Here is a 27,983-nt window from a genome sequence, read left to right on the forward strand (position 1 = left end):
TAGGTCCAACTCTGCTTGGCTCTTGGCAGTTCTCACTTTATCCCTACACTTTCGAACCTCCGAGTGGTAGCTTTCCTTGCTGATCCATCCCTTCTTCCATTCCTTATAGGTTTTCTGCATTCTCTTAATCACCTGTTTGAGATGCTTGTTCAGCCAGCTTGGTCTGTAACCCTTCACTATGAATTGTTTCCACTTGCTTGGGATGCAGGCTTCAGAGAGCTTCTGCAACTTTGATTTAAAGTAATTCCAAGTCTCCTCCATATTCAGATCCTTGAGTTTTTCAGTCCAGCCTGCTTCTCTAACTAATTCCCTTCGTGTTTTCAGATTTGCCCTTTGGAAATCAAGGCCCCTAGTTGCAGATCGATGTGTGTTTATCCTTCCATTTAGTTTAAACTGAATTAGCTCGTGATCACTCCAACCAAGGTTGTCCCCTACAACCAGCTCCTCTCTGGCCCCACGAAGTCGTGAGACCTCCTTGCCAACCTCCTCCTGGCTCTGGCCAAAGTCTCCATCTACAATACCAGGATGTAGGACGAGGGGGTGCTCTGCGACTGCGGGGCCTATTTCCGTTCCTCCCTAGTTTCACGCATCCGGGCAGAGTTCCACTGGGCAGCATCTGCTGGCTCCCTCAACAGCTTAGAGGAGCAGTGGGCGCTGTCCGGGGTTTTCTGCTCGGTGTCCCCATCCGGTATCCTCGTTTTGAACCTCTGACCTTCACTCTGATCCCTGTTTTTCATTAGTTGTCCCCCGCAATCAGTTGGTCCCTGTGTCCAGTGGTCCCACCCGTTAGGCTGGGGAAGGGACCTTTAGCAGTGGGTGGGCTTGCCAGGTTTTTCCAATATGAGCTCCTCTCTACTCACCCATATCAAATCTAAAATGGCCTCACCTCTTGTAGGTTCAGTGATTATTGGGTGAAGAATCTGTCAGCTGTCACATCCAGGAAAACCTAGACCCTCTGGTTATTAGTAGCACTTCTCCTCGAATCTATATCTGGGAAGTTAAAGTCTCCCATAACCACACAATTCCCAGTATTTCATGAAAAATAAAAGAGATTTCTATCCCTATCCAGATCAGATCCTGGGAGTCTGTTTCACACCCCAAGCATTATCCCAGTGGAGCCTCTGGTACCTTTCTTCCCCAAAGTGTTTTTACCTAAATAGATTCTGTTTTATCCATTTCATCACTTCTAATTTCTTTACAATCTACCTTGTCATTAATATACAATGCTACTGCAGCCCTCTATCTTTATTTCTGTCTTTCCTGAATAGCACATACCCTTCAAACCATGTGCTCCAGCCATGACAACTATCCCACCATGTTTCTATAGAAACAATAGAGGGATAATAATCCCTCTCACGTCTGGTTTCACCTTCCTCGACCAGTAGCTCTACTTCCTCCATTTTGTTACCCAGGCTCCTTGCACGGGTGTACAGTTATCTTCGTTGTTTCTTCTCAGCTTTGCCCAAATTCCTCACCGGATCATCGCCGATATTGCCCACCTGATTTAGTGCCATTGGAATCAGCGCTGTCTTTCCTCTTGATGTCCACTCTCTTGCCCTTTGCCCTTCCTTTCTCCATTGCTGTATCCTCTGTTACTTGATTTTCCTCCCGCTCCATATTTGGATCAGGTGTTGAGATTACATGAGCATCTCCCAACCATCTCCCCCAAATTCCTAGTTTAAAGCTCTTTTAATCAGTTGTGTCAACCTCCATCCCAGAAGTCTATCTTCATCCCTACTCAGGTGGAGCCCGTTCCAGGAGAACAGTCCTCTGTCAGTGAATGCCTCCCAGCGGTTGAACATCCCAAAGCCCTCCAGATGCCTGAGCATCTGTTGATCATCATCATCTTGTCTCACCTTCACTCTCCTCTTCTGGGGCAGGTACAATCCCACTGAAGATCACCTAAGCCTCCATTTCCTTAAGTGTCTGTGTCATTTGTTCCCACATGAAGGACAGTCAGTGGATTCTTTCCTGTTCACATTAGGAGCCTCTTTGGCCACAGGTCCACATCCCGTATCTTAGCTCCGGGCAGACAGCACAACCTTCTGTTCTCTGGATCAACTCTGGTGACATGCCTGTCTGTTCTTCTTGGTAGGGAGTCCCCAATCTAATAGACCTTCCTCTTCCTGGTGTTGGTGCCATTCTCCAGCTTTCTGTTCTTTCAGCCTGCCTTTTGTCCTTTGTTCTCACTTGCAATCTTCTGCGAATCATCATCTGTGCTCCTGGGGCTCCGAAATCCAGCTATCTCCATTGACTTTTCCCCTCTTCTTGTAAGTGACTAGCTGCTCTTCTCTTCTTCCTGGCCCTCTCGCCTTCTCTGCCATGCCCCTTCACTTTCCAACTCCACAAACCTTTTCCTCAGCTCTATTTCTCCTTCACTCACCAGTTGTTTCCTTGGCTTGTTCTCATAATCACATGCTTCCACTGGCCCCTTTTACCCTCACAGTTCTCCAGTCCAGCTTGCATCTCCAAGTCTTAGAGTTTTCCCTTCAGCCTCCTCTTGCCTTCCCTTCTTCATCCATGCAAATCCCCTTTGAAATTCAACCACAGTTTCTACCTGCATCTCCAGACCTTGGACCCTCTCTTCCATCACATCTGTCAGCAGCACCCCACACAAACAAAGCTCTTTTCAGGTACCTGCTCCAGGATAATGTACATCCCGCAACTTCCCTATCCAGTCATCTTCATTGTCTCTTCCATTTCTTGGGTCACTACTACTGCTTCCTGCCTCTGTAGCTGTGATAGCCTCCGGTCCTCCTCCTGCTCTGTCAGGATGTCAGGGTTTGGCCCTCTGGAAGGTTTGCCCAGCTCTGGGTCACTCTGAATAGGACCAAGCATGAAAGCAAGGAGCTGGGCTCACGCAACGAATTGTAGCGGGGCGATCAGTTAAAGCGTCTGGTTGGCAAACAGAGCAATCGGCATGTGTGTGGCCGTTGCTGACAATTTTCGGAAGAGCCTAGAAAATGGGCATCAGAGCAGGACCTCTGTGCAGAAAGGGCGGAATTGACATCTCCTGGCACAGGGAATGGGAACTGACATACACTTTGCTGGCACAGGGAAAGGGAACCCGGACCAAACCTTAGTGAGGCTATCCTGCTCTGAGCGGGTCTTGTTCCTCACAGCCGGCACTGGGTGAGGAAGAGCTGTCGATTAGCAGCTACCGTGACAAACCACCAGTGCAGAGCCTGGCACCAGAGACCCCAACATGCCAGTTCCCTGGATAATGTACACCGGACCCTCGCTAGAACACGCGTCTATATAGCGCGAATTCGCATATAACGTGGTCGCGGCCATGAATCCCAAATTTAATGACTTTAATTGGAATTCATTTTAACGGGGTCCCCGCGTTAACGCGGTACCGCACATGGATCCCAAACCCCGCGTTCTAGCGAGGGTCTGGTGTATTTGCATAATTGTCATTTTCTTATGGATCAAATCTGGAGGGTCACATGCCAACTCTCACTGAGGTCACTGGGCTAATTCCCCAAGTCCATGCTCAGCCCTTGCTCAGGCAAAGCGCCCAGTGAAGCCAGCCACAGATACTGGAACAGATCCTCCGCTGGTGTAAATTGTCCTGGGCCCTTTGTCGCACTACAAACATTGAGGATCTGTCCCGCTGAGCACAGACAGAGGAAAAGGGCATTAGGATTCGGTGCTAACAGTTTAATCTGTTTCTGCTTGAAACAGTCTGTGGTTTCTCTGGTTTGTTACATCCTCCAGACAAAGCAGCAGTTAACCATGGATGTGCTGTGAGACAAACCAGACAGCACTGTGCTCCTGGACCATTCTGCACTGCCTGCCTGCCACAGCCCATCCACAAAGCATGGATTTTATACAGCCTCGGGGCTCAAAATGGAGTTGGTGCTCCTCAGAGTTGCCAGGGGGAGAGCCCGGGGAAGATGAAGTCCTGTTTGTAGGCCTGGCAGAAAAAGTATCTTCCCCTTTCCCCATGGCTGTGCCTCAGGCCTGATCTAAAGGGACCTCCCTCAGGATTCAGTCAGCTCAGTCCTTCTCCATTCCAGGGAGCCAGTCTGTGTGGGGCCAGGGGAGTAGGAGGGGTTTTTGGGTATGGCCACAGGACTAAGAACCTCAAGTCAGCCCACAATAGCCTCCCAGCTAGGCCCAGAGACAGCCCTAGAGACAAAAGGCCCCATGCCCCAGACCCTGGCATCCCGCCCCCATTCAAAGCATTCTAGTCTCACGTGTCATGCCAGCCTACCTGTGTGACGTCTTGCGTGCAGCGCGGGGTCTGCAGCCTTGCAGAAGGACGGTGGCGGTGCATGTCAGACTCTGTATTGCCCGGTGACGTCAGCATCTCTTCTTCTTGGTCGTGCATTAAACCATCGTTTAAGGTTGAATCTCCCTCACCACTGGGATCTTTTCCATCTCTCATTGCTCCTCCATTAGCTGTCTGTTTCAGAGAGGCGGGGCAGCCCAGGGATGCCTCAGCAAAGCTCACGATTTTCCTTACCTTTGGGTGCCCAATAGATGCCCCCTGGGCTTCCAGCCCTGCTCCGTTCCCCAGGGGGGCACTTCTCTCTTCTCTTCCAGCTCCATCCCCCGAGGCCCCTTCTGGATCCGGAGCAGCCTCTGCCAGACCTTCTCCGGGTGGATGTCTCTCTTCCTTTGCTGTTTCTCTACCATTTCCATCTCCCCTAGCTTTACGGTCTTTGTCCTCAACAGCATTTAACGGGCCACCCCTAGGACTGTCTGCACTGTCTTCCACTTTCTCCCCTGTGTGTGCTTTATCTGGCACGAGGCCCTCCTTGGGGGAGGTATCCGCCACTGAGTTTTGATCCTCTAAATTTAAATGACCCAGTGTTATATTTTCTCTAGTGCCTTCCTGGGCTTCCTTTCTTTCTGGCACCAGTATCTCCTGGCTGGATGTGTCCAGCACTGCATGTTGGTCTCCCTTTAAATGCTCCTCTACAACCTTGTTTACAGTATCTCCTTCTGCCTCCTCATGTGCTGGCCCCATGATCTCCATGGGGGAGGTGTCCACCCCCCAATGTTGATCTTCTTCATTTAAATGGCCCCTTATATTGTTGTCTATAGTTTCTTCCTCATTCTTCCCTGTTTCTGCTTTGGCTGGAACCACTGTTTCCTGAGCAGAACGAGCGGCTGCTGTATTTTTCTCTCCATTCTCAGTCACTGGAATCTCTCCCATACAACACGGCTCTTCTAGGGTTGCTGATCCCACCTCCGTGTGTTCATCTGCGTTCTCCATGTCTCCATCTGCTTCATTCTTTACTGAGACGGTTTCTGCCTGTTGCCAATTCTCACCACTCTGCTCTAATTTCTTGAGGAGTCTTTCATGCTCAGTTTCCCAGTGTGTTTGCTCTGCTACCTCTCCAGACGTCTCTGGGCTTCCACCTTCTTGTGCTTCTGCTGCATTTGAGAAATTTTCAGTCTGTAATCTAACCCCTGTCGCTTCCTTATCTATACACACTCCAGCACCTTTGGGCTGGAGCTGTCTCCAGGATTCTTTGATGCTCAGAACTTTAGTACCAGTCTGACAAAGGTCTAGAGCTGCTATTAGTCGTGTGCCCTCGCTCACGCCCAGGTTTGCAAGAGGGCTGCTCACAGACGCACAATCCAGGTAATGTTTCTTGGCTAGACTTCGTATTTCCTCTGTCCTTTCAACCGGAATCCTCCATTTCCTGGAACTGGGGGGAGGATTCTCATCCACGGTCTGTCCTTCTCCCATCGCAGCTGAGCCTTCAGACAAGTCCCACTTAGTTGCTCCTGTATGTTCCTGCAGAGCCAATAAATTACTGGAAGAATCGCTATTTGACAGGTTTTCCATGTTACTCACTGAGAGCAAAGTGGGGCATGTCTGGGTCCTGTCCTCCAGGCCTACAGCTGCCTGTTGACTTTCTGCTTCTGTGGAGGGAACTCTGTCTGTTATGTTTGAGTCGGGGAGTTTAAAACCTGCCTGAGTTTCTTCCAGTACAGAGTTGGCCTGATCATCAGCAGTTTCTGCTTCTTCTGTTTCCACCTCTTGCCCTTCAGTTGGATCTTTAGATGGTGCTAAATGATTTAACCCAGTACAAAGTTCTCTTGCTTGGGCTTGGCTCTCTAGAGGGCTGGTCTCCTTTTCATGGTCCCCTTTAAAGTCCTTCTCTGCTTCTGGTTTGCATGCTGCTGCTCGGAAGGGATCTGGCGCTGTCTCCTCCAGAGTGTCTGGCAGTCCCACACATGGCTGAGGCTCAGGACATGAAGGCAGCTGCTCCTTGCCCTGAGCTTTCCCGCTGGCTGTATGCACCACTGGCTCTCCATTGATCCCACCTGGTTCGCTGGCATTTTCTTGTGACTTCAACCCACCAAAGAACGACCTGCGTCTCATCAGCTTCAGGACGTCAGAGGGCTTTCGGGAGGGGAGCCTCATGGAGCCGCGCAGCTCCCGGGAAGCTGCAAACATGGGCGCGGACTTTCGCCTCATGTGTTTCAGGAAATCAGAAGCTTTTTTTGTCCTCATCTGGGGACCATAGGGGACTGAGTCCCCCTGGGTACTGGTGTTGACCCCAGGTTCTTGGAACTCAGGCTGGCCAGCAGGGAGAGGGCTCCCCGTCTGATTCTTAGGAGACCCCGTTTGCTCTTCCTGTTTGCTCTCCTCTGCTGGTGGAGCGGAGTGGCTGGCTCGCTGAGCCATCATGTCCATCTCCCTGCCAGCTCCTGCCGTGGGGAGGGATTGCACTTCCCTCCCATCCAGGTTCTGACTGTGCTGGGATGGCGTCTCCTGCTCGTGGTGGCTGCTGCTGGAGGCCTGGTGGAAGGAGCCTTTGTGGTCATGGTGTGGCTGTTGGATCAAGAGGAAGAGAAAGGTTAGAGATAGCTGCAGCTTCTTGTCAAACACCCAAATCTAAACCGCGACCTCATGAAACCCCCCTATCTAACCCGGAGGAGCCGTGGGGGCAGATGCTCAGCTGGTGCCAATGAAATCAATGGAACTGTTCCAGCTTGCGCCACCTAAGGACCTGGCTCAGAGCGTCACCTGATCCCGAAGGGCCGGGCAGGGAGGCAGGAGACGCCTGAGGACCGTCCATACAGCGCGGCCCATGGAAGGTTCCCTCCTGCTGAGGCAGGTGACAGCCAAGCACAGGGAGCGCTGAGGCCCAACCCCCCCGCGCCCTTGCACCCCCCCTACCCCCCAAAACCACACCCCGGCTCGCTCTACTCTGCCCCCTCTCCCCGTTGCTCGCTGGTGAAAAGTGGGAGGGCCAGGGCCCCCCCTTTTCCAGTGCCACTGAGTATGAATCACCATAGCAAGTGGGTGAGAAACCCCTGGATGGCTGGGGAAGCAGAGGGGAAGGCTGGCTTAGGCCGTGGTCCATTCCCTCGTGCAGACACCCAGCTCTGTTGCCCCTCCCCAGAGAGTGACAGTCACTGCACAAGGCACATGAAGGGTGGATAGGGAAACAGACGCCAGGTAGCAGGGAAGGGATCTGCCCAAGGTCACCTAGCAGGTCCTGGGCAGAGCTAAGCTTAGGCCCCCAGAGGCCTGATTCCCAGGCTAATGCCCCAGCCACTACCCCCCACTGCTCTCCCAGTACAGCCTGGCTGGCGCCAGCTCACTCAGGGATCTCCCTGCTCAGCAACGTACCCACCCGCTATCACCCCCATCCTCTTCCTCGCTCCTCCTCCTGCAGCAGGTCTGGTCCCACCCACGTCCCTCCCCCAGCATGCCCGGCCCTGCCCACTCCCCCCCCAGCATGCCCAGCCCTGCCCACTATCGCCCCCCCCCCCCACAGCACATCTGGTCCTGCCCACGTCCCCCCCCCAGCATGCCCACTATCGCTCCCCCGCAGCCTTGCCCATTTCCTCCCCCCAGCATGCCCAGCCCCGCCTGCTGTCACCCCCCTGCAGTACACCCGGTCCTGCCCACTCTTCTCCCCAGCACGCCCGGTCCCACCCACTCTCCCCCCTATGCACGCCCGGTCCCACTCACTCTCCCCCCCCACGCAGCATGCCCGGCCCCAGCCTGGCCCCGCCCCCGCTATTGCCCCCATTCCCATGTGACGCCAGGCCCAGCCGGGCTTGTTTGAGGGGCAGGCGGCCTCGTGCCCCAGGCCACATGATCGCTGATGTTCCCCTTCCTGCGCGGCCCCCCTGGGGGGAGCCAGCCTGGCCTCTAGGAAATGACAATGAGCTTCGGTTGCTGCTTACTGATGAGACATGTCCTTCCTCCTCCTCCTCTTCCACCTCTTCCATCACCTCTGCCCTGGCCTCCGCGATCAGCTCCCGCAGGGGCCGCTTCTCCGACACCTCTGCCACGAAGGGGTGCTGAGGGGAAGCAAGGGACCCGTCAGGTGCAGCTCTCCACAGAGACAGTCTCTGTGTGCCGGGCTGGGGGGCCAGGGCACCTCTTGGTGGGAGCACCGCACGTGCCGGTGGGAACCTTGAGTTTCACTGCTGAGGGAAGCGAGGGGTTCTGGGGCACAAGGTAGCAAGGGAAAGTCCCCTCGCCTGCCCCCCAGTCCCTGTCCCTGCCCTGTGAGGGAGGACGCGGCCAAGGGGGCATGTCTCACCTGCAGGAGCTGGCTGGCTGACCACCGGACCTCAGGATTCCTCTCCAGCGCTTTTCTCAGAAAGTCTTTAAACTCCTCAGACCTGCAGGACACAGCAATGGATTGAAGAGGCGAAAACTCCTCCGTGCTGCTCAGCCCCTGAGCTCTGCTTCTAGCTCTGTGCTCCCCGGGGCAGCCCGGCCCAGGACCCCCCTTTAAGCCTAGGCAGGTGATGGGAAGAAGGCCCAGACTGTGGCTAAGAGGTGGCCCGGAAGCTGGAACTCCTAGGGTCTAGCCCCAGCTCCGCCACTGATTCACTGTGGGACCTTGGCCACATCCCTTGCAATTGTTTTGGCTCCGTCCCCCACCTATACCATGGGATGATGGTAACCCCCCATTGCCGGCTTGCGCTGTGGAGCAGCAGCAATGCTGTAACAAGCCCCAGGCTGTGGTTTGCAATACCTCTGTTCCCTGGAGCTATGGGTTCAAAGCTCCAGACGGGGGGCTCAGCCCTTTGTCCTTCCCAGGCGGACAGCCAGATCCTCTTGTAAACGGAGCCCTGTCTGCTGTGCATGGACAGCAAAAGCCTCCAGGTGGTTTTAGTAAGAGTCAGGGTTCACTCCCGTATTGGTGGCCAACCTTTCCCTTCCTCCCACTTGCATGCTGGTGCCCACCCCCAGAGGTGCTGCATGCCTGTGCAGTTTGGGAATTGCTGGAGGTGGGCACCCTTGCAAATCACTGCCATGACCATGGCGGTGGGTTCTCAGCACTACGTGTGTTGGGGTTCCCTGGTCAATGGACTCACCATCGCTTGGGACAGCGCAAGGTGGGTGGCTGGGACTTGGAGATTTTCAGCAGCACCCTCATGGGGTTCAGCTCGTGGAAGGGGGGCTCCATCTCGGCCATCTCGATCAGGGTGATCCCCAGGGACCAGATGTCAGCCTTGTAGTTATAGGGGTTCTCCTTCGAGGTCTCACACTGCACCACTTCTGGAGCCATCCTGCGCCCAGAGAGAGAGATGAGCTCACAATGACCTACCGATGGGCTTCCCCATCAGCATCTCCCTGAGCATTTGCTGTCACCAGCCCCATTAGAGCAGCAAATAATGAGACTGTCAGACTGTCTTGGAAGTGGCACAAAAATGAGGATGTCTTCTGCATGGAGTCCCACCCAGCCCTGCTCAGCTGGGGGACAGTACCTGTGCCATGAGTGGGTGCCAGGGGTCTCCTAAAGTGAGGAGAGTGCAGACAGGGGCATCTGCCATCCCAGTCTCTTCGGGCAGCTGGATTTCATCACATCCTGCACCTGCCAGAGCTGGTCAAAAGGCCAAGACTTTATTATGGGGAAAAAATCGTTCTTTCTGTTTTGTCAAAATTGCCCGTGAAACTTTTCACATTTCCAAGGAAAAGCCAGACTCAGAAACAGAAAAAAAATTTTTTTGAAAACCATTTTCAGTTTTAAAAAAAGAGCGGTTTTCAAAATTAACCAGCAAGTTTTTACCAAAAGCCAACAATTTTTACCAAAATGTTTTCAGCTGCTGATTTTCCATCCAAAACCTTTTTTTCTGCTACATTTTCCTTTTCAACAAAAAGCCACTTTCTGCTGAAATGATGTCAATGGAAAAGATTGGTTCCAGTGTCCCCTCTTTCAATGCCCTGGAGCTCAGCCTACCACTGGAGGGACACTACAGAGCATTTCTGATCTGCCACCGTGTCCACAGGCGACAAAGGCCAGTAGCAAACAACTTTGTTCCCAAGTCCATTACCCACAATGCCCTGCTGTTCCCAGGCAGTGCCGGCGCATACCAATATGGTGTCCCAAGGAAGGATGTCCGTCGCTGCAGGGTTTGGGAGTTTTTGGCAGAGACTCCAAAGTCAGCTACGTCATAAAGAGAAGAGAAGACAATCGATGACTATGAGTGGGAGGTTTTACTGTCTCCAGGGCCGAACTCTCTGTGGGCGTAACTCCATGACCCAGGAGCATGGCACGACTCTGCTGACTTCAGTCACTTCACGGCTGCCGGTGGAGTTACGTCAGCCAAGCATGCGGCCCAGCAAGGGTGTGACCCCCCCACGCTCGCACACACCCCTGCTACAGCTGCTCTGGGAATACGGTGCACCTGGCCGGCAGCGTCCTATATCGCCTGCTGATAATTCACTGGAATGCATCATACAGTAGAACCCGAAGGCTCTTAACTTCTTCTAGTTTCAGAGTAGCAGCCGTGTTAGTCTGCATCCGCAAAAAGAAAAGGAGGCCTTGTGGCACCTTAGAGACTAACCAATTTAATTCTCTGCCTCCGGGAGCAGGATCCTGGGTTGCTACTGGACTGCTACCGAACCCATGACACACCCCATGCTCAGCCCGCCCGCGTCTCTTCCCCAGAGCCTCACCCAGCTTGACATCTCCTTCCAAGGTCAGCAAGACATTCCCAGCCTTCAGATCCCGATGGATGATCTTGCAGCTGTGGAGATATTGCAGGGCCAGCAGGATCTGCTTACAGGCCACTTGGATCTGCTCCTCCGTCAGACCCTTCTCCAGCTCTGAAATCAGACACCCCTGGGGAGTTAGTGTGGTACCTAAAGCCCACAGCACCCTGGGCATGGGGCACGACAGGAGACACAGAGACGGGTTCAGGTCAGGGGTTACAGCTGGCCCAATTAGTACGGGCACGAAGGCAGCACCTTGCCAGGGATGGGGACTTCAGCTGGGCTCAGGGCCCCGTTCTACGGGCATTGCACAGCCATAGAGCCAAAGCTGGGCCCTGTCCCGAAGAGCCTGTGCTCTCAATAGCCAGCCAGACACAGCCGGAGGGGAGGGAGGGAAAGGGGGGAAGAGGGACTGAGACACATCACAACTCGTGGGGATGGGGGGCTGTCATCCCGCCCCGTGTGACCCCTAAAGCCTTAAAGATAAGAAGGTAAAGAAAAAGAATCCATCTACGCAGTATTTCTTTTTAACGAGGGCTCAGACAACCCGATGTTAATTTGTACGTTTGTCCTGCATAGTTCTGACTGGTTGCCGTTGAACTCGCTTGCATACGAATAATTTTACCAGGTGTCCCATATTCAGCACAGGGAAATATGGTCGCCCCCCTACTTACCCAGGATTGCTGCATCCACTGCTCCTCCTGGGCAAAACTCAATCAGGATCTGAGGAGAGAGCAGAGAGCCACATTCATGGCCCAGCTTCCAGTCTCAGCATGCCAGGGGTGGGGCTGGGCAGTGTCAGCAGGGGGCTCTGGCTTGTATACTCCACCGAGGGGGAGTCCCTGGTCTTCCCACCCAGAGAGCTTCACCCACCTGCTCGTCCCTCCTTCATCACCGTCACAGCCTCATTCTCAAACCCTGCCTCAACCATTCCCCGTCGCTGCTCGGCTCTGACTGCACTGCTGTGACATTGACGTTGGGGCAAAGGCCAAGCTTCCCTCGACTTCCCTCCTACATCTCCAAAAGACTGATTCCCCCCGCCCACACACACACTCACCTGTTCCTGCACCCACCCTTCTTAGAGGCTGGCTGGTAGAAATATTCACTGCGGCCTCTGAACTGCTACTCAGCTGGGGGCAAAACCACCATTTTCCCCATAAGCAATTTTGAACGAAAAGTCTTTCTCTGAAACATTTCGGCTGGACAATGTTGGGTTCCTGCGGGAAGTTTCCAGCCCAATCAGAACGATTGCAAACGCAGGGGCTAGCAGGAGACTGGGTGCAGCCGGCGTGTGCGTGGGAGGAGTTATGGGTGTGACCCTGAGAGGAAGCAGAGCGATGGAGCTTCTTGGGCACAGAGACTGTGGGAGGGGCAGGCTGGGGGATTCCTGAGCAATGGAGCTGCATGCTGCTGTTCGTTCCCACTGTATTCAGGGAACCAGGCTCCGGGCGTGTGTTAGGTAAATAACCAAGATCACACCGAAAATATCCCTGATTCGTGGCATCGGTTTCTCATGCTAATGGGACCCATCCTGCAGGGCTCGGAATGGTGGCACCCGGCTCAAGCCCAAGGGGCAGTCACCTGATTATTTTTTAAACTGACCAATTTTAAAAAAAATCTATTTTGTGTTAAGGCTCCGGTTAAATCACATGCCCTGGGGTTACCTTTGTGGGGTCTGCCTCCCCCTCTAGCTTTCGTCCTAAGGCTCACCAGGGAACGCCTGGCTCTGAGATCACCCACACTGGGAGATTAGGCCAGCCCACCTGCCCCCACAGCTCACCCACAGCCTGCTGTCCCAGTACAGTGCGTCCAGCAGCTTGACAATGTTTGGGTGATCGCACCAGGCAAGGATGTCTATCTCCACCACGTAATCTTCCAGCTCCTCCTCACTCTGCGTGTCAATCACCTTCGCAGCAGCCAGAACCCCTGTCACCTTGTTTTGTGCCTGTTGAGACAGATTGAACATGTACAAAGCAATGCAGGTAGGAATCAACCCAAAGCCCTGCCCAGCCACCTTGGGAACAGCCAGAAGCTGAGGGTCAGCACTGGAAAGTCTCCCCAGCACCCTCAGTTCACATTACTTAGCACTTTTCATATGAGGATCTCAAAGCACTTTCCAAATGTTATACTCGCAGTGTCACTGAAATGCAGCCACTTCTGGAGTGGAGGCTGGCAGCCAAGTAGTGTACAGCACAACCATAGGGAGCGGGGAAATCTAGCAAACAGGCCACAGGGCAAACCCAAACTCTCACACAGAGCAACTGGATTGCTAAGGCAACTCTCTCAAAGGCACACACACGGTGTGCAAAGTATCTGTCAAGCTGTAAAAGCTACAGGGTCAATTTCTTCCCCTCTGAGCTGTGAGCCCTGGATTCCCAGCTCCTGTAAGCGAATCTGGCTCCCTCCTCCAGGGAGCTGAGTGACAGCTAAGGCTCTGTAAGCAGCCACACAACTCCTCACTGGAGGAGGAGGCGATTGTTGAAGGTTCAAAGAGGAATCCCAGCAGGCTCCATATATATGGTGTCTCCAGATGAAATCTGCTCAGTTTACCAGTAAAAAGCCATTTTCCCTAACAGCTGCCCCTGCAAATGCAGTCCAGGATCTGAGAGTCAAGCTGGGCTCTTCCTTCTTGCGCATCCTCACCCATAAGAAAGCTCCTGCAGGTCACATCCTACGCTCAGCCCCATCGGTGCCACCCTCTCATGCCACTGTAGCTTAGCGAACAACTCTCTTGCTGCGGCTCAGTGCTGGGATAGATAGCTTCCCAGGGGGGGCCAGGACAGCATGAGGACATGCTCATGTCTAGGGACGTTCAGGAATTGCTTGATCACACATCCCAAGGAGCTGATGACCCGCTCTCCCATCCTGAAATATGAAGAGGCAGCCATGCAACGTAAGGCCAGCGAGACAGGTTTGGGGCATCCCTCCTACCAAAGGGACTGCTCGTAGTTTTTGGATACAGGTCACTGTCACCAGTGGAACAAAGACACATCCACACTGAAAACACATGTCTTGCAATAATGTTCCCAAGTGCATCCAGGGATGGAAAACCGTTTGAGTAGCCTGTGACCCTCCCCCACCAGAGAGCACTGAGACGGACGCGGCTGACTGTTTATCCAGAACAGCCCTGCAACAGGAAACTACCGCCGCTGAACAAGCATGTGAGACAGAGAGACACAGTTATCCGCCAGTATCAAGGCAGGAGCTGGAAAGAATCTGAGAACAAACTATACAAGATAAAGATTTACCAGGGCTCGTGTCCGTCATTCCGTCAGGGCGGCCAGACGCCAGGCGAGAAGCTGCACCTGGCTCTTAAGAATATGCAAACTACTGAGCCGATAGGAGCGTACAAGACAGCATCATATGTAAAGGGAGTGGAATCATAACACTGAGAACATAATGACAGGTTTCAGAGGAACAGCCGTGTTAGTCTGTATTCGCAAAAAGAAAAGGAGTACTTGTGGCACCTTAGAGACTAACCAATTTATTTGAGCATGAGCTTTCGTGAGCTACAGCTCACTTCATCAGATGTTTACCGTGGAAACTGCAGCAGACTTTATATACACACAGAAATCATGAAACAATACCTCCTCCCACCCCACTGTCCTGCTGGTAATAGCTTATCTAAAGTGATCAACAGGTGGGCCATTTCCAGCACAAATCCAGGTTTTCTCACCCTCCACCCCCCACACAAATTCACTCTCCTGCTGGTGCTAGCCCATCCAAAGTGACAACTCTTTACATAATCAAGTCGGGCTATTCCCTGCATAGATCAAGGTTTTCTCACATCCCCCCCACCCCCATACACACACAAACTCACTCTCCTGCTGGTAATAGCTCATCTAAACTGACCACTCTCCAGGTTTAAATCCAAGTTAAACCAGAACATCTGGGGGGGGGGGGTAGGAAAAAACAAGAGGAAACAGGCTACCTTGCATAATGACTTAGCCACTCCCAGTCTCTATTTAAGCCTAAATTAATAGTATCCAATTTGCAAATGAATTCCAATTCAGCAGTTTCTCGCTGGAGTCTGGATTTGAAGTTTTTTTGTTTTAAGATAGCGACCTTCATGTCTGTGATTGCGTGACCAGAGAGATTGAAGTGTTCTCCGACTGGTTTATGAATGTTATAATTCTTGACATCTGATTTGTGTCCATTTATTCTTTTACGTAGAGACTGTCCAGTTTGACCAATGTACATGGCAGAGGGGCATTGCTGGCACATGATGGCATATATCACATTGGTGGATGTGCAGGTGAACGAGCCTCTGATAGTGTGGCTGATGTTATTAGGCCCTGTGATGGTGTCCCCTGAATAGATATGTGGGCACAATTGGCAACGGGCTTTGTTGCAAGGATAAGTTCCTGGGTTAGTGGTTCTGTTGTGTGGTATGTGGTTGTTGGTGAGTATTTGTTTCAGGTTGGGGGGCTGTCTGTAGGCAAGGACTGGCCTGTCTCCCAAGACTTGTGAGAGTGTTGGGTCATCCTTTAGGATAGGTTGTAGATCCTTAATAATGCGTTGGAGGGGTTTTAGTTGGGGGCTGAAGGTGACCGCTAGTGGCGTTCTGTTATTTTCTTTGTTAGGCCTGTCCTGTAGTAGGTAACTTCTGGGAACTCTTCTGGCTCTATCAATCTGTTTCTTTACTTCTGCAGGTGGGTATTGTAGTTGTAAGAAAGCTTGACAGAGATCTTGTAGGTGTTTGTCTCTGTCTGAGGGGTTGGAGCAAATGCGGTTGTATCGCAGAGCTTGGCTGTAGACGATGGATCGTGTGGTGTGGTCAGGGTGAAAGCTGGAGGCATGCAGGTAGGAATAGCGGTCAGTAGGTTTCCGGTATAGGGTGGTGTTTATGTGGCCATTGTTTATTAGCACTGTAGTGTCCAGGAAGTGGATCTCTTGTGTGGCCTGGACCAGGCTGAGGTTGGTGGTGGGATGGAAATTGTTGAAATCATGGTGGAATTCCTCAAGGGATTCTTTTCCATGGGTCCAGATGATGAAGATGTCATCAATATAGCGCAAGTAGAGTAGGGGCTTTAGGGGACGAGAGCTGAGGAAGCGTTGTTCTAAATCAGCCATAAAAATGTTGGCATACTGTGGGGCCATGCGGGTACCCATAGCAGTGCCGCTGATCTGAAGGTATACATTGTCCCCAAATGTGAAATAGTTATGGGTAAGGACAAAGTCACAAAGTTCAGCCACCAGGTTAGCCGTGACATTATCGGGGATAGTGTTCTTGACGGCTTGTAGTCCATCTTTGTGTGGAATGTTGGTGTAGAGGGCTTCTACATCCATAGTAGCCAGGATGGTGTTATCAGGAAGATCACCGATGGATTGAAGTTTCCTCAGGAAGTCAGTGGTGTCTCGAAGGTAGCTGGGAGTGCTGGTAGCGTAGGGCCTGAGGAGGGAGTCTACATAGCCAGACAATCCTGCTGTCAGGGTGCCAATGCCTGAGATGATGGGGCGCCCAGGATTTCCAGGTTTATGGATCTTGGGTAGTAGATAGAATATCCCAGGTCGGGGTTCCAGGGGTGTGTCCACCAATGTGATATATGCCATCATGTGCCAGCAATGCCCCTCTGCCATGTACATTGGTCAAACTGGACAGTCTCTACGTAAAAGAATAAATGGACACAAATCAGATGTCAAGAATTATAACATTCATAAACCAGTCGGAGAACACTTCAATCTCTCTGGTCACGCAATCACAGACATGAAGGTCGCTATCTTAAAACAAAAAAACTTCAAATCCAGACTCCAGCGAGAAACTGCTGAATTGGAATTCATTTGCAAATTGGATACTATTAATTTAGGCTTAAATAGAGACTGGGAGTGGCTAAGTCATTATGCAAGGTAGCCTGTTTCCTCTTGTTTTTTCCTACCCCCCCCCCCCCAGATGTTCTGGTTTAACTTGGATTTAAACCTGGAGAGTGGTCAGTTTAGATGAGCTATTACCAGCAGGAGAGTGAGTTTGTGTGTGTATGGGGGTGGGGGGGATGTGAGAAAACCTTGATCTATGCAGGGAATAGCCCGACTTGATTATGTAAAGAGTTGTCACTTTGGATGGGCTAGCACCAGCAGGAGAGTGAATTTGTGTGGGGGGTGGAGGGTGAGAAAACCTGGATTTGTGCTGGAAATGGCCCACCTGTTGATCACTTTAGATAAGCTATTACCAGCAGGACAGTGGGGTGGGAGGAGGTATTGTTTCATGATTTCTGTGTGTATATAAAGTCTGCTGCAGTTTCCACGGTAAACATCTGATGAAGTGAGCTGTAGCTCACGAAAGCTCATGCTCAAATAAATTGGTTAGTCTCTAAGGTGCCACAAGTACTCCTTTTCTTTCTACTGAGAACATAAGCTCTCTGAAGAATACATCAGAGCCATTCTACAATCAAAGCCTGTCTTGGGAAAGCCAGAGATGCTGTATCCTGGCCAAATATGACCAAGGACATCAGAGACCTGGTGAGCAGTTGGGACAGGTAGAGAAATGCAGGTCAAGCAACAAAATTACGCAATGAAAATGCACAACTTCCCCGCAGAGCTTGGAGCAAAGTAGGGATGGATCTTTTCGCGGCAAACCACATGGACTACCTCATTATTATAGACTGCTGTTCAGACTCCGGAGAATGAGATGAACTGTGAGAAACTATCACAGGGACCATCCTAGACACAGCAATGAAGCATTTCAGGGAGCATGGGACCCCGAACTGTGTCTTTTCAGACCATGGACCCCAGTTTAATTGCAGTGAGTTTGTGCAATTTTCCCAGCAATGGGAATTCAGTCCCATCACATGGCACATGGCAAAGCTGAATTGACAGTGAAACTTGCTAAAACTCTTTTAAAGAGAGCGGCACCAAACAAAGGAAGGAGATGGCAAGCTACTCCTTGGTGGAAGAACACTCCCAGAGAAGGGCTCAGTAGCAACCTGGTGCTAGGCTTGACGTCAAGAGGCACATGTACCTTGGTGCCCATAGCCCCACCATTACTATAGCTGGCAGGGTTAGAAGGAGAAATAGACAAAAAGAGAGAGACAGGCAAAGGCCAAAGCTAACTATGACCATGACTCCCAGTACTACAAGTGGGAGATCCTGTCGGGCTCAGACTATTTCCTCATGACAGACGTGCACTTGGAAGCAAGCTCCATGAGTTGAACAGGTGAATTCTCGTTCATATAATATTGCATATTATTGCACTGAAACCACAGATCTGTCCTCTCCCACTGAACACAAGACATAAACAGATGTGAAGGATGGTGCAACACACTCTCCTTGATCGGCAGGGCAGGGAAGGAACACAAGCCAATGACCTGACTGTTGAGATCAAAATAGACCCTCAAAAGACTACGCCCAGCGAGAATCAAGTGCAAGGCTTCTCCTGTCATCACAAGAAGGATTTGCACTTGCTCCAACATCAAAGAATCTGGCAAGAACAGGGCTGATATTGCAGAAATACACATTCCTAAGAAGTGCTAGGCACAGAGCACTCATGCAAACACATCCCGATATCAAGTGGTACCAAAACATCCCGATATCAAGGATGGTACAAAAACATTCCCCAAAGATAACAGGAACACACTGACCCCTGCTAAAGATAAGGTCAGGATAACAGTACGTAATAAAGATGTTTTGATCAAACCAACATGTGCAAGGTGATGGGTAACAACTAACCACGTCAGGGGGCAGTACTAACTTGTTTGTACTGAGGTATAAAGATGTATCTCAGAGGGAGTATCTTTGTCTAGCCTAGCGAAGAATGGAAAGTCCCACCATTCACTGAGCTAGTCCATTGTTATGGGCATACATGTATTAGTGGTCTGGTAGAGTCTGCGGGATACTAGTACTGTGCTTTGTCAACAATAAACCTGGCTGCGTGCCTTTGTCCCTTAACAGATCTTGTGGTCATTGGGTGGTTCCCATGAGGTCTGCTGTGGCAGTACACAGAGGGAACACACATGCAGCCAAACATCTAAGCACACTGGTGACCCTGACCACTGAGCTGGTAAGTAAGTGAGCTTTTTGCATTTTAGATTAGGAAGGGATTTGAACTCACAATGAGCAAGCAACACACAAACTAAGCAAGCAGAACAGTCCCCCTTGAGCCATTCAGGGCCCGTAAGGCAGAGCTTGCATTCCCTTAATGTCTCTCTCTGAACATGGGCAGCGTCTCCAATTGGCACATGAGCCAGAACGGCTTGGTGTGCACCCCTGTGGAGACCCAAACGTTTTTGGAATAACACTGGAACTTGTTTTCCCCCCGAGAGCCAGTGAGTGGCATGCTCTCCATTGGGGTAGCCCTCAAGCATCTGGGACCCTGGTATGACCATCTCAGGCTCAGCCCGAGTTTGATCTCTAGCCGTGCACAAAGTTGCCAAAACATGTCAACTTTAAGAACAGCTGTTGGGGGAGGGGGGGGGGGCCTGTATCTCAGAAATCACTTGGGCAAGTGGCCCCAAATTAGGATCACTGACCAAAACTATTTCACATTTGGGGACAATGTATACCTTCAAATCAGCAGCACTGCTATGGGTACCCGCATGGCCCCACAGTATGCCAACATTTTTATGGCTGACTTAGAGCAACGCTTCCTCAGCTCTCGTCCCCTAACGCCCCTACTCTACTTGCGCTATATTGATGACATCTTCATCATCTGGACCCATGGAAAAGAAGCCCTTGAGGAATTCCACCGTGATTTCAACAATTTCCATCCCACCATCAACCTCAGCCTGGACCAGTCCACACAAGAGATCCACTTTCTGGACGCTACAGTGCTAATAAGCGATGGTCACATAAACACCACCCTATACTGGAAACCTACTGACCGCTATTCCTACCTACATGCCTCCAGCTTTCACCCTGACCACACCACATGATCCATCGTCTACAGCCAAGCTCTGCGATACAACCGTATTTGCTCCAACCCCTCAGACAGAGACAAACACCTACAAGATCTCTATCAAGCATTCTTACAACTACAATACCCACCTGCTGAAGTGAAGAAACAGATTGATAGAGCCAGAAGAGTTCCCAGAAGTCACCTACTACAGGACAGGCCCAACAAAGAAAGTAACAGAACGCCACTAGCCGTCACCTTCAGCCCCCAACTAAAACCTCTCCAGCGCATCATCAAGGATCTACAACCTATCCTGAAGGACGACCCATCACTCTCACAGATCTTGGGAGACAGGCCAGTCCTTGCCTACAGACAGCCCCCCAACCTGAAGCAAATACTCACCAGCAACCACACACCACACAACAGAACCACTAACCCAGGAACCAAACCCTGCAACAAAGCCCGTTGCCAACTGTATTCACATATCTATTCACGGGACATCATCATAGGGGCTAATCACATCAGCCACACTATTAGAGGCTCGTTCACCTGCACATCTACCAATGTGATATATGCCATCATGTGCCAGCAAGGCCCCTCTGCCACATACATTGGTCAAACTGGACAGTCTCTACGTAAAAGAATAAATGGACACAAATCAGATGTCAAGAATTATAATATTCAAAAACCAGTCGGAGAACACTTCAACCTCTCTGGTCACTCGATTTCTGACCTAAAAGTGGCAATTCTTCAACAAAAAGACTTCAAAAACAGACTCCAATGAGAGACTGCTGAATTGGAATTAATTTGCAAATTGGATACAATTAATTTAGGCTTGAATAGAGACTGGGAGTGGATGTGTCATTACACAAAGTAAAACTGTTTCCCCTTGTTTATTCCCTTCCCCCCCCCCCCCCCCCCCCCCCCCCCCCCCCCCGGTTCCTCAGACATTCTTGTTAACTGCTGGAAATGGCCCACCTTGATTATCACTACAAAGGGTTTTCTTCCCCCCCACCCCCCCCTCCTGCTGGTAATAGCTCATCTTAAGTGATCACTCTCCTTACAGTGTGCATGATAAACACCCATTTTTTCATGTTCTGTGTGTATATAAATCTCCTCATTGTATTTTCCACTGAATGCATCCGATGAAGTGAGCTGTAGCTCACGAAAGCTGATGCTCAAATAAATTGGTTAGTCTCTAAGGTGCCACAAGTCCTCCTTTTCTTTTGAGAAAAACTTGGGCCTCCATGAGGTGCCCCGAATTTCAAAGCAACCTGAGTAGCCATGTAAACTTGAGAGCATTCAGAAGAGTCAAGCTTTACACAATGAGTTGGTCTTAACCTTAACCCTAGCAGAGCTGGCAGGCCGCTCCAGCATCTGGGAATGTGGAGAATTTTCCTTTCCGAACGTGCTTGAGGGGAGAGGCCCGGAGGTGTAGAGGAAGGAATCAAGCCTGGATTTTGCCCGGCCTTGGCTCTCTCTCCCTTTATCCTTGATCACTGAACGTTCAAGAAGCAGTGGACGCTGGCTCCCTCTCCCTGAGTGGGGCTGGCCCAGCAGGGCTAGGCGGAGTGAAAGGCAGCAAAGAATTGTTTTAGGCCCTAGAGTCAGCAGCTGTGACTGACCCACGCAGAGGGTGGAGAGCTGCTGAGCAGGACGTCAGACTCACTCTCGAACGCTTCTGGGCACCTAGGTCCCTGCCAGGCTGCTGCAGGGACTTCACTGGTTTGCTGGCTGGCGTTCTCCTGGCCGGAGCTCATGGCTCTGCGAGATCAGTGCTCCAGGAAGGCTGGGCGCAGCGGGCAGGGGCGCCAGAGTTAAACCTCACAGCCAGGCTCTGCAGGACAGCGGGGAGCTTGGGACTGCCTGTGGAGGCCCCGGTTTTGGGGCAGCCCTGTTCCTTCCCCGCCCCGGGGCTTGGCTCTCTCAGCAGAGGAGCTGAGACACGCGCACTCTGGTGCATGCTCGCGGCCCAGCGGAAGTCGTTGTGGTTTCTTAATTACCAGCGATTCTTGCTCTGCTAGACGCCTGGCTAGCTGCTGGCAGGCAGCGGTGCTATGGTAATGGTTCTCGCCATACACCGGGGCTGACGAAAGCCTCCACGCTAGGTAGCAATTCCAGAGAGTCCCTGCTCCCACCGGCCCACCACTGCTGCCTCCCAAGCAGCTGCCTGCAGGGAAGTGGCCGCACAGCGCCTGGTTTGCACCGTGGGACGTGGCAGGTCCCCGAGTCTCGGCTCCCATCAATACGCAGCCGAGCAGGGCTGGCCCAGGATCGGTCCCCCAGCGCTTTGTCCGGCCTAACAGCAGGTCTCAAAGCACGTCACACAGGAAAGCTGTATCCCTGCTTGCCACGGGGGGGGGGTGGGGGGGTGACCTACCAAAGCTTAGCCGGCAAGGCCCAGAACCCAGGAGTCCTACTCCCGCGCTGTTACCTACCCACTAGAACACGCGGTCTCTGCATGAGCACTCCCAGATCCGCGGGGGCTGCTCCACAATCTAGAGTCATCGGGCCAGAGCCCCAGCTGGTGTAAGCGGCCTAGCTGCAGGTCACGCCCACTGAGGATCTGCCCCCTAGATTTCAGGCCAAAAGGGTCCGTTTTGACCACCCAGGCTGACCTCCTGGGTCGCACAGGCCAGCACCTCAGCCAGCGCCTCGCAGCCCGCCAGGGCCTGTCACTGAACCAGCCCTGACGTACCACGTGCTGAGGGACCATTGCCCGGGGTCTGAACCGCCTTTGCTCCCAGACAGTCGCCCCTCCTCGCGTGGACACCCTTCACCATTTCCTCTCCCCTGCCCCACGGCTGTGACACACCTCTCCCCGGGGGCCGGTCCGTCCCTGTCGTCTCCCCACACAGCCGCCCCCCTCCAGCCCCTGCCTCAGTTCTGTTCAGTGGCCGAACGAGGCACTGGAGGGCCCTGGGGCAAGGATGAGTTAGGGGCTCCCTTCCTGAGTCTGAAATCCACCCCGTTCGGCCCCCCACAGCCCCACTCCAGCCCCATCTAGCTCCTCTCCAGCCCCCCAACCCCCACCTAGCTCCTCTCCAGCTGCCACACAGCCCCAACGCAGCCCTCCCATCCCCAGCTCCCCTGACGACCCTCCCTCCCTCCCCTCCAGTTCTGATCCAGCCCCCCAGCTCTCCCTCAACCCCACTCCAGCTTCCTTCAGTCCAGACCTCAGCTCCCTCAGCCCCAACCCAATCACCCTTCCCGGTCCTTTTAGCTCTCTGATCCACACCCCCGCCCCCGCACCTCAGGCCTTCCGCCAGCTCCCCGCCTTGGTCCCCTCCAGCTCTGATCTAGCTCTCAACCTTCCCCTTCTCTTCCCTCGCTTCCATCCCCCTTTCCCCCTCCCATGCAAAGCAGCTAATGCTTTGACCTTGCGCTCCATCTTGAGCAGGGTCACATGGGCTCTGCTTTCCCCAGGGGTCCCGCTGGCTGGATGCTCATTACCGCGTGGGCCCTGGCATGGCTCGCACCTTTGTAGCCACACCCCTGGTTTTGTTGGTTTGCTCAGAAGTTCCTCCAATTTGGCAACATCCTTCTGGGCGTGAGGTGCCCAGAACGGCAGCCGGTGTCCGAGGGGCAGGGGGAGTCCCGCCAGACAAATTAGACAGGGATAATACACCTCTCCCTGGAACACCCACCAAGGTGCCTGCGACTTGGTGTCTAAGTGCAGAGCACATCTAGGAAGGAGTCTCGGAGTCCAGCGACATCTCCACCCTCCTCTGGGCACCTGGGAGAGGAAGGGTGGATTTCATTTGTCCATGGGCCTCATTCCTAGAGAAAGTCTTGGTGCGTGCCATTAGCTCTAACTGGTGCTTCCGATGCCAGTGGCCTGACTACCCCGTTCCAGCACCATTGCTAGCTTATGGTACGGCAACGGTCAGACTGGCTGAGAAACCACAGTGCAGACCAAACCCAGAGACAGTCCAAGTACTCCCAGGAGCCACATCCTCAGCTGGTGCGGCCTGCCAGAGAAGGCATGAAGTCGATGGAGCAGCATCAGCTGGGGGTGCAGCCTCTCGGCTCTCCTCAGCATGCCTGGCAGGAGAGGCGTGGCTGCTTTACCCCGACAGAGCATGGCTTGGTCCCCTTTTCCTCAAGACCTTGAGGTCCTACTGCTCCCACAGTGTGTAATGTCCTGCCTGCAGCGGGTCAGCTTCCAGGCAACGTGGAAATTCCCACATGGTTCTCAATGCTTCCGTTTGTACCTCTCTTGGCCCCGGTTCCCCAGTGCAGCGTTCCGGTTCTAGGCCAGGCCAGTTCACTCCAACCCAATGGCACGCTACTGCCAGGAACCGGCCGCAACCCGGTGCTGAATCAGGCCTGTAGCGTTGATACATATCCCTGCACTGAACATTGAACAGATCTTGACTTGCTACCCCCGTCCCCATCACCCTCGGCGCACTCACTACTATCTAGCAACCAAGAGTGGGCCGAGGCTCAGGCTCGGACACCACTCCCCAGGGGCAGTCCAGGCCAGCCCAAGAGGACACATCCAAGGGCGTGTGCCCACACTGATGGTCCCCATGCCAGCTGCTGTTCCTGCTATGCCTGGCTCTGTTGCATTCAAACCTATAGATGAGGGTGTTCTGCCACCTCTCTCGTATTGCCTGGGGCAGGAGGAGGGAGGCAGTAGTCAGGCACGGGGCATGCTAGCAAGGCTAAAGCCAGGGGAGTCCCTGGACCAGCAGCTGGTCAATTAAAACCTTCCGAAGGCCCTCGGTGCTGCTAACTGGGAACCACCTGCAGCCGCAATCTGCCTAGCGTCTTAGGCCAGCATGTTCAGCAGAGGCTTCTGGGGGTGGGTGCCCAAGCCTAGAGACACCCTGGGGCTGCGTTTCAGAGGGGCGGAGCAGGGGCAGCAGGACCGAGGGGCGGCGGGAGCCCTTGCAATGGAAATATTGGGTGGGGGGGGGATCTTTGTCCCCCGCCATGTTTTCCAGCCCCACCACTCTCACGTGGGCAGGAGCAGGGCCTGGAGGAGGGGCTGGAGTGGCCGCCACAGGGCAGATCAGACTGGTCACCGGGGCGCAGGTAGGACTGTCCTGCCCAGCCTGGTCCCGCCTTCCCGCCATTGAGGGTGCCAGCCAAGAACCCCGGCCCTGGCGGGGGAAGGCGCGTTTGCACCAGTCGTCAGGGTAGGGCACTGGCCAGGGCACTGGGCCCTGGGCAGAGGGAGGGGGGCGAGTCTCCCAGAAGCAGAAGCCGCTTCTGGCAGAATAGGTGCAAGCCTCTCTCAGCAGAGCCATTTCCTTTTCCAGACACGCACGCGAGGGCTCCAAACACCACCCCGACACAGGCCCCAGCATCCCGCCCCTGGGGCTCTTGCCTCCAGCTCCCCTGTCCTCCCACGCGCAGCCCTGGGGATCTGGCCCCTGGGGAAGCCCAGTTTCATGCCGAGCCCGGTAGCCTTGCTGAGCCCTTTGCTGGTGCACACGGCAGGCCCGTGTGCAGCTGCAGCTCTGCCGGCAGTTTCCTGTTCAGAGCTCACGCTCTGCCCTGCGGTTTCACGGCACGCAGACCCTCCCTCCCCCAAGCTCTTTAGCACAACCAAGAGCTTATAAAGGGGCCCAAGGTCAGGCCCTCACTTAGTTCCTCCCAAAACACAGCAAGGCCCAGTCCCGCACTGAGGAGCCAGACAAGCCGCTCCCTTCCCACTACATGATGATCGTTACCCACCGATGTACGTTTGTGGGTCAGGTTCACCTGCCCGTCAGCCTCCACCTCCAGGCTTTGCCCACTGCCATGGAAATGTTTCTCCCCGCAGCGTGGACAAGGGGAGGCAGGCACCTCACTTGCAGCCTGACCCTGTGTGGACCAACATGTTCAAACCTGGCGGGCTGAAGCCAGAGTGAAGCTCATAAATTAGTGCTCTGCACCCCGCAGCTCCCAGCTTTAGGCTCCCCAGTTTGGAAATGTTGGCCCTGGTTTCCAGCAGCACTGAGTTCCCAGCACTACAGCGGAGAGCACCGGGAGGTTGCACCTCTGAAATGCAGGCTCTGGGGCTCGAACCTCAGTGCCTCAGTTTCCCTATCTGTACAAAGGAATTAATATGCAGCTACTTAACAGGGCTTCGTGCGGATTAGTGAAGGATTATGGAGAGCAGTGGAAGAGCTCAATTATGAGGTTTTGTTATGAATATCAGCTTGATAAAGAGAATTCGGGAAGTGGCCCATTGCACATTATTAAGGGAGGAGTACAAGATATGAGCACACTAAGAAGGAAATATCAGAGCCCAGATTTCCCAAAGTGACTAGTGATTGTGCGTGCTGCCCCGAGCCTCCTTCAAGGGGCCTGATTTTGGGGGGGGGCATGGTGGGGGGTTGCAGCCCTCTCAGAAAATGAGGGCCCTTTAAGGTGTCTCAGCTGGGCACCCACAATCAGGAGTCCCTTCTTAAAACCATGGCCCAGAGGTACAGTGTTTCGCCCAGGGATCCATCCCATCACCCATTTGTATCCCGTCCTCCAAATGTGGCCCACCGACCAAAGGCCACGGGAGTCCAGGAAGTGAATTAGGATATTTCTCCTCATGCGTCTCTTCCTTCCTGGGCCACCCTAACCAGAGACAGTGGAATAAACCCCTTCACAGCCTCTCGGGCCTCAGCAACGGACGATGCGCCCCAGCTGCCGGCTCTTGGCCTGGGACAGTTCTAAACGCACGGCCCCATGCTACAGGACCGGCTCAGCGAGGCAGCTCCGTGCCCGGCTGGGCGGCTAGCTCACTTGGGAGCACCGCCGAGCTGGGCTTCCTTCCGAGCAGCTCGGCCTGGTGATTGGGATAACCCCAGCCCTTCCCCGCCACTTACCTTGAAGACTTTCCCAAAGGCGCCATCGCCCAGCTCCCCCAGCACTGTCCAGATGTCCTCTGGGTTGACGTCTCGCTTCACGTTCTCGTAGTGTTTCGCCTTCTTCTTCTCCGCACCGAAACGGAAGAACTTGAGGAGGAAGGCCATGGCCCTGGGCCTGGCGGGACAGGACCCCCTGGGCTCAGCCTGGGGAGGAAGCGGGAGGACCAGAGGAGACCCCCATTCAGAGCCCTGGGGGAAAAAGGCGTAACCAGTGGAGACGTCGTCACTTCATAACCTGTGTGTGTTTGGGGGATCCCTAGACAAAAACCTGGGGCACAAGGGTGCCAGAGCGCTGGGGAGGGAGCAGGAGGCTGAAGGCAGAAATACCGATGTTGTTTTTCCTCTCAAGCTCCTGCTCCTCTGAAGAGCCGAGAATCCCTTCCAGCCGGGGGGCCACCAAGATACCGAACTAGACACCCCCCTGCCATGGGCTTCTGGCTCCAGCAACCTCTCAGAAATCGTTGCCGAGGGACAGGGCTGGGAGGGAAGACGTCTGGAGCTCCCTTGCGCTTCCTCCTGCGTTTGCTGGCAGAAATGCTAGTGCAGGAAACAGGTTGAACCGAGAGCGAGAGAGCGTGCTGAGCAGAGCCTAACGGTTCTCACAGGATGTGCAGAGTCTGTGGGTAAATATACCCTGCGGCATGAGAGTGCGCTGTGGATTGGCCTAAGGGACATCTAGGTCACCAGGGAGGTGGCTACAAAATGGCAGTTCATTAAACTCCCGCATCAGCCCCAGCAGGTTGGGACACAGGTGACCCTGTACTCATGGACCAGATGCCTCTACCCGTCCCTGCTGGCCTTGGTGTCTGTGAACCACGTCTTGGTATCACCTCTCCCCAACCCTAACACAGAAACTGCTCCCAGCTCACAAGCCTCCTTCGTGATTTCCTCCTACTGGCTGGATGTGGCTCTGGAGAATCCCTGCCCTAGGTCCCCATAGAACAGCATGGTCATTCGGGGAGGTTGAAACCAGCACCGTCATTGTTAAAAGCATGAGTTTCTAGTATAGAATCATAGAATATCAGGGTTGGAAGCGACCTCAGGAGGTCGTCTAGTCCAACCCCCTGCTCAAAGCAGGACCAACCCCAACTAAATCATCCCAGCCAGGGCTTTGCGATCCAGAGTGCCTTTTCAGGAACCGATGTTATGTTTGTCATTTGAGTTTTCTGTCAATTGCATTCTTCTTTCTTTAGCTGAAAAAAGTCTCTGGATTTATTGTTATACTCCAGGTGCTTTGTTGGGAGGTGTCGTTCCAACTTTGCTGGTTTCATTGCTTCATTTGATTGGCTTTGTAAGCATACAACGCATTGCAATCATCCATCACTAAATTCCATAAAACCAAAATCAATATAATTTTCGTCAGACTTTCTGT

General features: G+C 53.2%; 1 protein-coding gene across 1 annotated transcript in view; it reads right to left on the reverse strand.

Annotated features, from left to right (window-relative positions):
• Positions 1 to 27,199, reverse strand: part of LOC125626444 (uncharacterized) — a 46,240-nt gene extending 19,041 nt beyond the window's left edge. The window contains exons 1-9 of the mRNA XM_048829427.2: positions 26,570 to 27,199; positions 12,714 to 12,878; positions 11,608 to 11,656; positions 10,898 to 11,047; positions 10,313 to 10,385; positions 9,313 to 9,507; positions 8,529 to 8,610; positions 8,167 to 8,283; positions 4,220 to 6,799 (exon numbers count right to left, since the gene is read on the reverse strand). Coding sequence (XP_048685384.1) covers positions 4,220 to 6,799; positions 8,167 to 8,283; positions 8,529 to 8,610; positions 9,313 to 9,507; positions 10,313 to 10,385; positions 10,898 to 11,047; positions 11,608 to 11,656; positions 12,714 to 12,878; positions 26,570 to 26,716 — 3,558 coding nt within the window. The 5' untranslated portion in view covers positions 26,717 to 27,199. The remainder of the gene's footprint in view (positions 1 to 4,219; positions 6,800 to 8,166; positions 8,284 to 8,528; positions 8,611 to 9,312; positions 9,508 to 10,312; positions 10,386 to 10,897; positions 11,048 to 11,607; positions 11,657 to 12,713; positions 12,879 to 26,569) is intronic.
• Between the last annotated feature and the right edge of the window lie 784 nt (positions 27,200 to 27,983).

Source organism: Caretta caretta, chromosome 26, assembly GCF_965140235.1.
Source record: "Caretta caretta isolate rCarCar2 chromosome 26, rCarCar1.hap1, whole genome shotgun sequence".
Classification (NCBI taxonomy): domain Eukaryota; kingdom Metazoa; phylum Chordata; order Testudines; family Cheloniidae; genus Caretta; species Caretta caretta.